The 13,658-nt window shown below is 43.2% G+C and overlaps 1 protein-coding gene across 2 annotated transcripts in view; it reads right to left on the reverse strand.

The window, feature by feature from the left end:
* RBM33 (RNA binding motif protein 33) overlaps positions 1–13,658 on the reverse strand; it is a 139,131-nt gene that overhangs the window by 18,942 nt on the left and 106,531 nt on the right. For both annotated transcript variants that reach the window (XM_068235874.1, XM_068235876.1), the window contains exons 16-17: positions 11,723–12,142; positions 6,567–6,770 (exon numbers count right to left, since the gene is read on the reverse strand). In XM_068235874.1, the coding sequence (XP_068091975.1) occupies positions 6,567–6,770; positions 11,723–12,142 (624 nt within the window). The remainder of the gene's footprint in view (positions 1–6,566; positions 6,771–11,722; positions 12,143–13,658) is intronic.

Here is a 13,658-nt window from a genome sequence, read left to right on the forward strand (position 1 = left end):
ATGCTGTAAGAATAAAGCCTAATGTGTAGCCGTGTCACTAATAGAGATGATCAATGAGAGGGAAATATTTCTGAGTTGATGCTGGTTTATGCAAATGTATGCACTCCCTTTGCTGATGAAATCAAATAATTTGATATGTTGTTAAAATTTGGTTTGGTGACTACAAATTAAAGGGTACCTGAGACGGATGAAAACAAAAGTGTTATACATACCTGGGGCTTCTTCCAGCCCCCTTCATGCTAATCAGTCCCTCGCTGTCCACCTCCACCAACTGGATCTTCTGCTATGAGTCCTGGTAATTCAGCCAGTCAGCACAGTCTGGCTACGTGCCGCTTCCACAGCCAGGAGTATTCTGCACCTGCGCAATAGTGCTGCGCAGGTGTAGTATGCTCCCATCGGCGGAGTGTGTGCATGCGTACTACACCAGACTGGCTCAAGTACCTGGACTCATAGCAGAAGATCCAGGTGGCGGAGGACGACAGCGAGGGACTGATTAGCCTGAAGGGGGCTGGAGGAAGCCCCAGGTATGTATAAAACTTTAATTTCATCTGTCTCAGGTTTACTTTGTTACACAGTAGTACTATACTCTACATATGCACTCTCCACAGAGCTGCAGGGAATCCACTGAGAAGGTTGTGCACATTGAACAGAGAGGTGTTGTCTGTCACCCATAAACCTGGTTCAGATTGTGCATGAAGAATGTGTAATAGAGGAAGAATCTCCTCATTCTCCTGCAGAGTACCTGCACATCATTCTTACATGTACCCACAGTTACATTGCCTAGGGCCTGATCCATGTTCAGATTGTACATGCATAATGTGTAATAGAGGAAGAATCTCCTTATTCCCCTGCAGAGTACCTGCACATCACTCTTACATGTACCCACAGTTACATTGCCTAGGGCCTGATAGATGTTCTTTGTTCCGGTTTGTACCTTTTACAAGTACTCTTACCAAGGACTAGTTTTGTCTAAAGGGAATAAATATAGTAGTCTACATATCCTTCTCACTTTAGTTGTCTTGTAAAATTCCTAAGCATTGGCAGTTAAGAGACGAATTTCACGTTACATACTGTTAATCAACAAAATTGTAATATGCAAATTAGAGGAGTCGGAGGAATCCTAAACTGAGGAGTCGGAGTCGGTGGATTTTTGGACCGACTCCACAGCCCTGCTTTTCTTCATAGGCCTTGTTCCTCCTCCTCCAAACATAGCGTTGATCCATGGGCCCAGTTCTAATTTTGTTTCATCAGTCCACAGAACACTATCCCAAAACTTTTGTGGTTTGTGCACATGACTTTTGGCATACTGCAGTCGACTCTTCTTATTCTTTGGAGACAGCAAGGGGGTGCGCCTGGGAGTTCTGGCATGGAAGCCTTCATTACGCAGTGTGCGCCTTATTGTCTGAGCTGAAACTTCAGTACCCGCATCTGACAAATTTTTTTTCAGTTCCTCAGCAGTCACATGGGTACTTTTCTCCACTTTGTGGTGGAATTTGCGAATGATGCTTCCTAATGTGTCTCGTGGTATGTTTAAAATCTTTGCAATCTTCTTATAGCCATTGCCCTTCCTGTGAAGAGAAATCACCTCTTCTCTTGTCTTCCTGGACCATTCTCTTGACTTCACCATGTTTGTAAACACACCAGTAAATGTCTAGAAGGAACTGAGTATCACGGACATTTTAAACCTGCCTAATTGGTTCTTATTATGCTTGATTGCTGCTCGTTAACATCCACGGGTGTTTTCAATACCTGATCGAAAACACTTGAATGAACCTCTGTTCTTAAAAGGACAACTGAAGAAAGAGGTATATGGAGGCTGCCATGTTTATTTCCTTTTAAGCAATACCAGTTGCCTGGCAGCCCTGCTGATCCTCTGCCTCTAATACTATTAACCATAGCCACTGAACAAGCATGCAGCAGATCAGGTGTTTCTGACTTTAAAGTCAGATCTGACAAGACTAGCTAGATGCTTGTTTCTGGTGTTATTCAGATACTACTGCAGAGAAATAGACCAGCAGGTCTGCCAGGCAACTGGTATTGATTAAAAGGAAATAAATATGGCAGCCTCCGTATACCTCTTACTTCAGTTCCCCTTTAAGAGTAGTAGTCTTTAAGGGGTTGAATATTTGTGTCAATGAAGAAACCACACACAAAAAACAACCACCATTTAATACTGTATTACAAAAAACAATTGATGTCATTTTAGTTGCATTTGGTTCTTTAAAAAGTCCTTGTAAGATTTCATTCTGAACACAATTACAAATGTACACTAAAGTCCCTAAAACCCTTTACAGCATTGGGAATTGAATAATTTTGAACACAACTGTATGCAAATATTCACTTATTTATGACTGACTTCGACCACATTAAACTAGTTAAGGAATGTGAAAAGAATATCGGTGTGTTATTGTTTTCTTTGACTGCTAAATCTGTGCAGCTTTTATATTGTATGTGTAGCCACTGGGTAGTGCTACAGTGCAACATATACATTAAAACTAAACATTACAGCACAGCGTTTACAACATCCAAATGGTATATTTTTAATCTGTTACATCTGCACACAATGTACATGCACAGCTCTTATAATTAAACTAAGAACATCCATTACAGACCCATAAAAGGCAGAAAATCACAGAAGAATTTAGAATACAACCACTGTAAAGTCTTATAGGAATGTGCCTTGGACATAAAGAAATGTTACCTAAAGTCTTTCTTTTTGGGAAACAAACAACGCTCCCAACGACTTGCATTGAAGTAAAACTGCAGCGATCACAATTTTTTAAAAACGCTCAAAGCACTGAGGGTCAGAAAAAGCTCTCAGAGAGTGTTCATAGTGTGTCTACAGCCTCACATATGTAACCCCAAATTACAGTGCAGTGTTTGCATTCCAGCAGCAAAAAAAAAAAAAAAAAAAAAAAAAAAAAAAGAGAAAGGTAGTCATCTGTTAGTTAATACGCTGTGCAGTGACATATTACATCCAACACTGCATTTTCTAATTTAAAGACCTGTTTTATAGCAGTGTTTTCCTGCACTGGCACAATTATCCATAAACTGGCAGAGTTCTCTACTTTTACTTTAAAGTGGTCTGAAAGTCAGCATTTCTACTTTGCTTTAAAAGATTCCTTACAGCTTTAAACCTACTGTCGCAGAATTTTTTTTTTTAGCAGAACATCACTGAAATGGTTAAACAAAGCATTTTGTCCTGCTATTCAGCATCAAATCCACATCCAAACTGGAGATAACAGTATTTGTTAACATTCCAATGTTTAGACGTGTGTGTAACAAGTAAAAAACGTACAAGTAAAAAAACACTTTCTGAGAAGCCGTCTCTGCTTCAGGCACACACACGGTTCAGAACAACTCATTAGAAGACGTTAATATATAATAAAAAGTAGTTCGAATAGAATGCAATGGCAGAATGGTAGAAAAACTACACTTTGGAAACTTGTAATTTGTAGACAGACAATATTACTTATGCACAAAAGCAAATATGATAACTGAATGAATAAAAGGTAGAAAAACACATTTTTATTGAATGTTATGTCAGAGTTTCAGACCACTATAAAGGACAAGACCCGGTGTTAACCCCCCCCCCCCAATCTACTTACCTCCTCCAGCCCCTGGCAGCCAATCTGTCCCTCGCCGCAGCTCCACTCCCAGACGGTGTCCTGGGGTCCCTTTTGTTGCAGATGCCGACCTACTACTGCACCTGGCCGCGACACTCGCGCTCCTGTGAGCATTCTCCGCAGGCGCAGTACTTCTGGGATGGCGCAGAATGCTCCAGGGCACGGGAATGTGAGTGCTAGCTACGCAGGTGCACGCTAGCGCAGAAGATGCCGACCTGGCGAGGTCAGTATCTGCAACGGAGGAGACCCCGGGACACCGGCTGGGAACGGAGCTGCAGCGAGGGACAGATCGGCTGCAACGGGTTGGAAGAAGCCACAGGTAAATAAATCTTTAGATTTTTTTTTTGTTACCCTGGACCTTTACTTTGAGGTCTCATTTACACTAATAAATGTGTTTGAAATTAATAATTAAAGTGAATGTAAAAGTGCATTCATTTGTCAGTGTTTTAGTGCATTTCATCATGCGTTTCCATGGCTTTCGACACGGTTTCCTGCATGGTCAACCACTGTGGTTTCTTATTGTTCCAGGGGAAGTGAAATAGCGGGAAAGGAAACCAGCTGTTTATCTTTAGGCGCTGAAAAAGTGTTTGATAACGTGGAGTGGGATTGGCTTGACATGCTCTTGCAGGTTCAGGGGTTCCAGGGCTCCTTCCTAAATGCAGTCAGGGCTATATATTTTTCTCCTAAGGCACAAATTTTAGGACAAGGCTATATATATATCTAATACTTTTCCTCTTGAGAAGGGGACAAGGCAAGGCTGCCCCCTTTCGCCCCTCCTTTTCAATTTGGCATTGGAACCATTAGCCAGAGCACTAAGGAAAACAATGCCAGGAATAAAGTTAGGTCCTAAAGAAGTACAACAGTGTCTCTTTGCTGATGACATCGTAATATTTCTTGCCGATCCCTCAAAGCAAATTCCTGAAATTTTTACCCTAATAAACAAAATAGGATATTGGTCAGGCTTCAAAATGAACAAAACCAAAAGCATATTGATGCCACTATCTAAATTAGCAGATACCAGATCTTGGGGAACATTAGGTATTAATATAAACAACACCAGCATAAAATACCTTGGTCTAAATATAACCATAGACCAAACCCTAATTTATTAGACAAATATTACTCCTTTGATTAAAGATATACAGGATCAACAAAAAAAAAATGGAACCAGCTTCCCCTGGGCTTGGCAGGTAGGGCAGCTTTAATCAAGAGGTTCTCGATGGGTAGACTACTATATCCTTTGCAGACTCTACTGCTGCTTTTCAAACATAAGGATGTACAAGCGGCTAATACCGCCTTTGGAAAATTCAGAAACTGCGGGTGGGAAAAGAACTGGGGGGCTTAAATTTGCCTGATGTACTGCTATATAATCTAGCTGCCCTGCTGCGCCACGTCCAGGATTGGCTATTTAAATCAAAAACTTTCTCAAACTATGCCCTTGAAGCTGAAATGGCATTGCCATGGAACCCAGTAGGTTTACTGCATTCTAAATTCCCTTACATTTCCCTGCGTCTTATGCTGGGCATACACGGCTAGACCGTTTTTATCAATCGAGCCGCTGATGGCTCGATTAATAAAATCCAACCTGTCCAATCACCGCGGCGGATCAATACTGCGCTCGATCCCCACAGGCTCGGCGATCAGCGGCCGGATTCTCTCTTCTCTCCCTGCATAGTCGCAAGTGGGCGTCAACAGGGGGTCTGTTAACGCCCACTCGTGACTATGCAGGGAGGGAAGAGAGAATCCGGCCGCTTTTTGGCGGGCCAGAATGACAGCTTATCGGATCCGGTCCGCGGGCCGTAATTTGCCCAGCGCTGGTATAGATTCTTGGCAGAAGCGGTCATTCTTGGCCGCATTTTATCTAACATGTGTACACAGCTTTACCCTGCTATTGTTCTCAGCTAGGGGGCGCACACGACGGGCGGATGCACACACACGTGGCGCGCGCGGTGGTGACAGGCATAGAGCCCGTTTTTAAATGGGCTTAGCTTACTAGTACAGTATAATCTCATTATAGTAAACTCTAATATAGTAAACATTTGGATATAGTAAAAAAAAAAAAAAAAAAAGTGTCCAAGTCCTGGCCAAGCCCCATTATAATTATATGGGAGTAACAACTGGAGAACCATGATAAGATAGAACTTCTGTTATCGTAAACCTGCTCTTTGGCCCTTTTAATATTCTGTATTCAGCAAAAATTGAAAGTGGGTGGGCATGTGTCATACCTCAATTGGAGACCCATGACCTGTGGCAGCCATTTGTAGCCTGCTCGCTATCTGCACACTGCTCCGAGCCTTGGTGAATTACCTCAAAAGCATGAGGAGGTGTGACCTATACTTCCTGTGCAAGCTGCTGCCCGATTACTGAGGGTATTGCCTATCATCTGTGACTTGCTTGTGCATAGCTACAACCCTACAGTATCATCCAAGCTGCACAGAAATGTGGACAGAGAAGTACACTACCAGTATTGTATTCTTCCTATGCAAGCTGTTGTGTAATTATTGCATGTGAATCCCTGCATACTGAGCACTGTGCATGTTGATCTAGCTTAGACACCGTCTGTGCTTGCTTGCTGAAGCATTGAAGAGAAAAAAAAAAAAAAGACTTCCAATTATTGACTGAACTAAGATCCAGTACTGTAGTGGACTTTATGTGTTTGCGTGTGACCATCTCTGCTAGAGTAAACTTCTGATATAGTAAATTACTTTTTCCAGTCCCTTGGAGTTTACTATAAAGGGATTCTACTGTGTCTCTGAAATGCACTATTATTCCACTTTATTTTCAGACAACGGTGACAGATTTACAAAAAAAAAAAAAAAAAAAAAAAATCTGCTTGCTGAGAAATGATTTTCTAATAGGTATAGCTTTCGATAGTGAAAAAAATGCATTTAGAAGCTGTTGAAATCAAAAAAGACGGAAGCCAGGCCTCGGGTGACCTACCTCAATTGGTCCTACTGACATCAGCAAGTTTTTCAACTGGTTATCAGTGGTTGATGAAGAAAGCCCTTCAACTGACACGACACAAAGCTGAGGCTGCTGAGGCTGTGGCTTGCACTCCACCACACGAAGGTTTTGTTTATTTGGCATCGGTTGTCCTCGGCCCATCTGTCCACCTACTCCTCTGCCTCTCCCTCGCATAATGACCTGCCAAGAAGAAAACGCACAAAGTTACTCTGTCCTTTATAGTGATAAAGGTTCTCCATATCAAGAAGGTATTCATTGATTAGTGGTAAGGGCGATGCCCTGTTTTGGGGTATAGTGAGGAAGTGTGTGATCTGCTTTATAGGTATAGGACAATTTTAAACGCTTGCTGTGTAACCCAAACGTGTTAAATCTAGTGGTGTATAGGCAGACCAGCTTGTGGTGTATGGGCGGCCAACAGATCTCTCTCTAATCAGATTTGATCAGAGAGATAGCTGTTGGCTGCCCAAACGCCACAGGCTGATTCCCAATAGATTTCACGATAAAATATCTCAGGAATCGGCCTCGTGACGCCACCACCGCAGCCTGGCTTCTTCTGCCCTCTCCCCCATGCATTCGAATCTCAATCTAGCTGCCGCAACCATCCTGCTTAGGCCCCGTTCACACTTGCGTTTTGGCAAGTAAACGGACCGGATCCTGATCGGATCCTGATCTGATCCTGATCAGAACCGTACGGTTCCGATCCGGATCCAGTCCGTTTGTATCAGGCATGCATTAGGCTGCCATCCGGATCCGTGGGCAAAAAATAGTTAAATATAAATAAAAAAATGTTCGGGTCAGCAGAAGGTGCACCTGGTGCACATGTACAATCAGGTTCCTCCGCTGTAGGCATCACCTCCACCTCCGATTTTCTGCCAAACAGCTCCAGCACGTCTGTCACTGCTGCTCCACTCCAGACATGCTTGGCCCATGTGTCCCCATCCGAAATGGCCGCTTGGATACGCATAGGAAGTGGGGTAGAACGTCAGGTTTTTGTAGGCAGTGTGTTCTGTGCCTTCCGTTTCCCATTGGTTTCTGTGTTCCTGATGGTGCCGTCAGGATCAGGTCAGGCTCCGGTCAGGATGCGTGGGCCGGAGATCCGGACACAAAAAATAGCGCATGTTGGAAAAGAGTCCGGAGTCCGGATCCGTACTGTACGGAACGTACGTATGTGTACGGCCGCATAGCCTTTGCATTGCTATGCGGAACGTACGTTCCGTTTGTACAGTATGCGGTCCGGATCAGAACCGGAAAATCCGGATAGCGAACGCTAATGTGAACCGGGCCTTACTGCTTCTGCATAAGCGCCGCTGTCAGACGCAGCCACCACGTGCGTATAGCACGTGGCATGTGTGTCACACACATTAGTCCCGTTATCGTCACATCACACGCGCCTGGTGGGGGAGAAGCAACCATCTAGACTGGGAGCAGCTGAACATCTGCTGCAGCTTTAGCAGGTGAGACTTTAATGCACAGCGCAAGGACATTTACACACGGTGGAAAAGCAGCCAGGCGTCCTGTCGCGGTTAGTCACGATAACGCACGCCTTTACCGTTGCGCACCCCTATCTACCACATAAGACCGCGATTTCCCAGAAAGCTCGATCAATGCATTCGGCTTTAGTCGAATAATCAATAGAACATGCTTCTTGTGTGACAGGTTTTCATCCAATTTGATAACATTGTTGAATCAGATGGTGGATTGGAAAGCAAAATCAATAGATGGATGTCCACCTTTACACTGCAACTGAAAGTACCTACAGGCAAGAAATGATCAGAGGGACGGTGACCTCCTGTCAGGATTCCTACAGCCACCCACAATTCATTCAAAACAGGGAACTGAAAATGCTACAGAGCCTGGCTTACGATTATATCAGTCCTGAAAAATAGGCAATGTCTATGGAAGGCTACGCTATCAGGCCACTGAGGTAACAGGGGTTCTCTGCTGAGCAGGAAGCCTCTATTGGCAGCTAGATTTCAAGCTGAAGGGTCCTGAGACTGTCTGAATCATGCTTCCAACAATTGTGCTTGCAGTTTAAAGTTCCAGGGCTTGTGTACACGATATGTAGTGCAGTCTCCTACAATACACTGAACATGGTATGTGATCTGCTATGTGATACATTCAGTGTGACTGAATTGGGTCACTGCTCCAAAAATAATAAACACCTCCCAACTTTTGAAGCCAGGAAAAAGGGGACACAAAGCCACGCCTCTACCACACCTTAAAGGGAACCTTAACTGTGGGCCCAAAAAGAAATTCACTTACCTGGGGATTTCCCAAGCCTCCTGCAGCCGTCCTGTGCCCGCGCCGGTCCTTCGGTGCCCTCTGGTCTCCCTTCGGCATTCCCCGTCGTAAAGAGCCGTAAAGCGCGTCCGCAAGACGCGTCATGCGGACGCGCTTTACGGCTCTTTACGACGGGGAATGCGGAAGAAGACGCTTTGCCAGAGGACGACTGGCAGTCGGCCGAAAACGAAACTTAGCCACGGAGGGAGACCGGAGGGCACCGAAGGACCGGCTCTGGCACAGGACGGCTGCAGGAGGCTTGGGAAAGCCCCAGGTAAGCGAATTTTTTGGGGGGGGCCCACAGTTAAAGTTCCCTTTAAGCCGCACACCAATATTACCAAGAGCCGCACCTGGCACCTCCTCCCTCACAAAGTTCACTGGTTTCTAGCAGACCCCTCCCCTATTAATTTCTCTGGTGTCTCGTGGCCCTCTCTCCAGCCTCTATTCAGCTCACTGGTGTATCGTTCCCTCCTTCCTCCTCCTTTATGTAGAGATCAGCACAGTAAGTGATGGTAGGTAAGTGACTCGCCTCGCTCCAGAGATTTTAAAAGCTAAAAATGTAGCTTTGCCCATTAGCAGCTTCAAATGAATTATCTCGTTTGAGTTAGTGCACTGCTTTGACCTCAGCGGGCAGAACTCATTGTCCTGTAAATTCTTGGAATGATTTGATGTCTCTCTGCTAACAGAGGATATAGAAACTGAAAGCAGAAGTCCTCTGTTATTACACCAGTACTAATAGCAAGACAATGTCACAAATAAGAAACAAAAACATGTGCTAAAATAAACTGGTTTGGAGCACATGCAAGCCTCTAAATAAATTGGCTGCTAAAAGGTTAATGTTGTATTGTCTCATATGAATGATACAAAAGTTTAACAGATTCTATCAAACGGGTTTACTTTAACCATTTCAGCCCAGGGGGATTTTTCACCTTATGCATCAGAGCAATTTTCACCTCCCATTCATTCGCTAATAACTTTATCACTTTTTAACACAATTTATTGATCTATATCTTGTTTTTTCCGCCACTAATTAGGCTTTCTTTGGGTGGTACATTTTGCTAAGAATTATTTTTTATAAATGCATTTTAACAGGAATATTAAGACAAAAATTGAAAAAATGCATTATTTCTCAGTTTTCGGCCTTTATAGCTTTAAAATAATCCACGCTAACATAATTAAAACCTATGTATTTTATTTGCCCGTTTGTCTCGGTTATGATACCATTGAAATTTTGTCTCTATCACAATGTATGGCGCCAATATTTTATTTGGAAATAAAGGTGCATTTTTTCCGTTTTGCACCCATCACTATTTACAAGCTTATAAATTTAAAAAAATTTCATAGTATACCCCCTTCAAATGCATATTTAAAAAGTTCAGACCCTTAGGTAACTATTTATGGTTTTTTTTTTTTCTTTTTCATTGTAATTTTTTTTTCCATTAAAAATGTTATCTGGGTAATATTTTGGTGTGGGAAATAAACAGTTAATTTTTAATGTTATATGTGTAAATCGTAATGTAAAAAATATGTAGATGTAGTTTTACTATTTGGCCACAAGAGGGCCACCTTGTTTATTTTTTTCTCCTTGTTCTTCTCGATCAGCGGAAGCACAAGGGGGATGCGGAAAATTTTATTTGCAGAAAGACTGAAGCCTCTAGTAAAAGCGCTTCGGTCTTTCTGCTGGGGACATGGATCGGTGATCGGGAACCAAGTTCCCAATCACTGATCCCAGGGCTACCGGAGGACAGCATGGGGGCGCGCTCGTGATCACACGCGGGAGCGCGCCACTGCAGCAGAGCAGCCGCCTGGACGCGAGGATCAGGTCTGGGCGGCTGAAATGGTTAAAGAGGAACTGCCGCGAAAATCTTAAAATTTAAAACACATACAAATAAGATGATTAAGGAGTCATACAGAGCTCCGATACGCGTGAGCTGTCTGTGTTTTTGCTGATGTGTTAAATAAAGTTGGAGAGATCCCTTTACCCTACAACGGTGTAGCGGGACATCCTTTTTTGTTCACTGCTAATTGATGCTTCGGGTCCCAGACTCCCGTTGGCTACACTGGTGGTTGCAGCGATCCATTTTTCCTTTCCACATACAAATAAGTACCTTTCTTCCAGAGTAAAATGAGCCATAAATTACTTCTCTCCTATGTTGCTGTCAGTAGAAATCTGACATTACTGACAGGTTTTGGGCTAGTCCATCTCTCCATAGGGGATTCTCAGCATGGCCTTTATTCTTTATAAAGACACTTCCTGAAAAAGATTTACATAAATATGCTGGCCAGCCTCCCTGCTCGCTGCACACTATTTTGGCAGTTGGACAGAGCAACTGTCATTTACTAAGTGCTCTTAAAAAATGACGAAAACCCTGAGAACCCACTTATGAGAAGATGGGTTAATCCAAAACCTGTCAGTAATGTCAGATTTCTACTACCTACTGTAAGTGACAGCAACACAGGAGAAAAGTAATGTATAGCTCATTTTACTCTGTGAGAAATGTACTTCTTATTTGTATGGGTTTTAAATTTTAAGATTTTCACGACAGTTCCTCTTTAAAATAAATTTGTGACATTAGAAAAAGCAAAAAAAAAAATTACTTCGGGAGAGGGAAGTTTCTGGATCCTCCAGAGGATTCCCCCATCGTCCTCGTCCACCAGGCCACTCCAGCACTGAAACTCTGGATGCGCGCCCGCACTGCACCTGCCCAGTAGCACAGACTGGGCCGGAAAAAGTTGAGCCTGATCAGATCTGTGCTACTACGCAGGTGGCTCTAGCATCCAGTGAAATCAAATAATAGCATACTATGGGCAAGCAGTAAGGGGATAGAAAAAAAATGACAGTATTGCTGTACCTTATTTGCAGGGTGAAGCCCTTGGACATTGTTCACAACATGCGGTCCAGTGGATTCTACTAAGTTCAGTTGTGGACGGGGTTTGCCTTGGTACGTGTGCTGATACTGCTGCTGCTGTTGCAAGCGGTGTTGCTGCTGCAGGTGGTGATGCTGCTGTTGCAGGTTTTGTTGCTGCTGCTGCAGGTGGTGGTGATGCTGTTGTTGCAGGTGTTGAACGCTTGTCTTTCCTAGCGTTACTTTCCTCACAGGTCCCGATTTTTGTGGAGTACGCTGCTGCATTTGTGGTCTTTGCTGAGAGACGACTCTCTGCTGAGGTTGGATTCTTAGCTGCGGTGGAATTCTTAGCTGAGGTGGGATTCTCTGCTGAGGAATCTGCATCTGGGCATCACCAGCTACTGGTTCCACTACATTCTTTTCCCCCTGTTGGTGAAACAATAACAATGATTAGCCTACAGTTACAATTTAACTTAGTAGAACAAACTTTATATAAAGCAATATCATATCATATTTAACAAACAAGATTCCAAAAAATGCCTTACAGATTCATCCTGAGGCATTTTATAAAAATAAAAGTCCCCGGGGCAGTTTGGTAGCTAAGTGGTTAGCTCTCCTTTCTCTCTGAAAACCTGTGGGAGTGGCTTGTTTAGTTTATAGGGAATTAGAGTATTAAAACAAAAAAGTATATGGCTTGAGGAATGACCTATTAACAATAGGAAAGGAACACAATTATGCAATGAGTAAAAAGTTCATCTCGGATCCACTTTAAGCTATTGGCAAATGAAAGGGATGAGCACTGAAAGGTGAAAATCGCTCTTGTCCGTTAGAGTTAAAAAACCTTTGGGGAGAAGTGGTTGAGCCCCACCTTGTCTGTGTGTAGACAGAAGCAACTGAAATGGCCTACTATAAGATGTTCTCCACAAAATGTAGAACTATATAAAAGTACTATAATAATAATAATGATGGATGATGGTGTCAGGGCTGTGGAGTCGGAGTCGTGGAGTCGGGCAATTTTGGGTGCCTGGAGTCGGAAAAAAATGCACCGACTCCTAATGAATTTGTAACTGTAATTAAAATAGAAAATATGATAAAATGTTATATTTCTCAGATAATAGTCATTAAAAATAATGTATATGTACAGTAATAGCTGTGCTTAGTCCACAAAAATGAAATAAACCAATCAAAATTAGTTACTTGTGCTGCTTCAATAAAGCAGTCCCCGTATTTTTAAGGTCAGATATACATATCTGATTGTGACTGTATATATGATGTGTACACAGGAATCTCTTATATATACTAAATAACATCTATGCTGTAAGAATAAAGCCTGATGTGTAGCTGTGTCACTAATAGAGATGGTCAACGAGATGGAAATAATTCTGCATTGATGCTGATTTATGCAAATGTATGCACTCCCTTTGCTGATGAAATCAAATAATTTGATATGTTATTAAAATTTGGTTTGGTGACTACAAATTAAAGGGTAACTGAGACGGATGAAAAGTAAAGTTTTATACATACCTGGGGCTTCCTCCAGCCCCCTTCAGGCTAATCAGTCCCTCACTGTCCTCCACCACCCGGATCTTCTGCTATGAGTCCTGGTAATTCAGCCAGTCAGCGCTGTCCGGCCGCATGCCGCTCCCACAGCCAGGAACATTCTCTGCACCTGCGCAATAGTGCTGCACAGGTGTAGTATGCTCCTGGCGGCGGAGTGTGTGCATGCGCACTACGCCTGACTGGCTCAAGTACCTGGACTCATAGCAGAAGATCCAGGTGGTGGAGGAGGACAACGAGGGACTGATTATTCTGAAGGCGGCTGGAGGAAGCCCCAGGTATGTATAAAACTTTAATTTCATCTGTCTCAGGTTTACTTTGTTACACAGTAGTACTATACTCTACATATGCACTCCCCACAGAGCTGCAGGGAATCCACTGAGAA

This window comes from Hyperolius riggenbachi, chromosome 5 (genome assembly GCF_040937935.1).
Source record: "Hyperolius riggenbachi isolate aHypRig1 chromosome 5, aHypRig1.pri, whole genome shotgun sequence".
Classification (NCBI taxonomy): Eukaryota; Metazoa; Chordata; class Amphibia; order Anura; family Hyperoliidae; genus Hyperolius; species Hyperolius riggenbachi.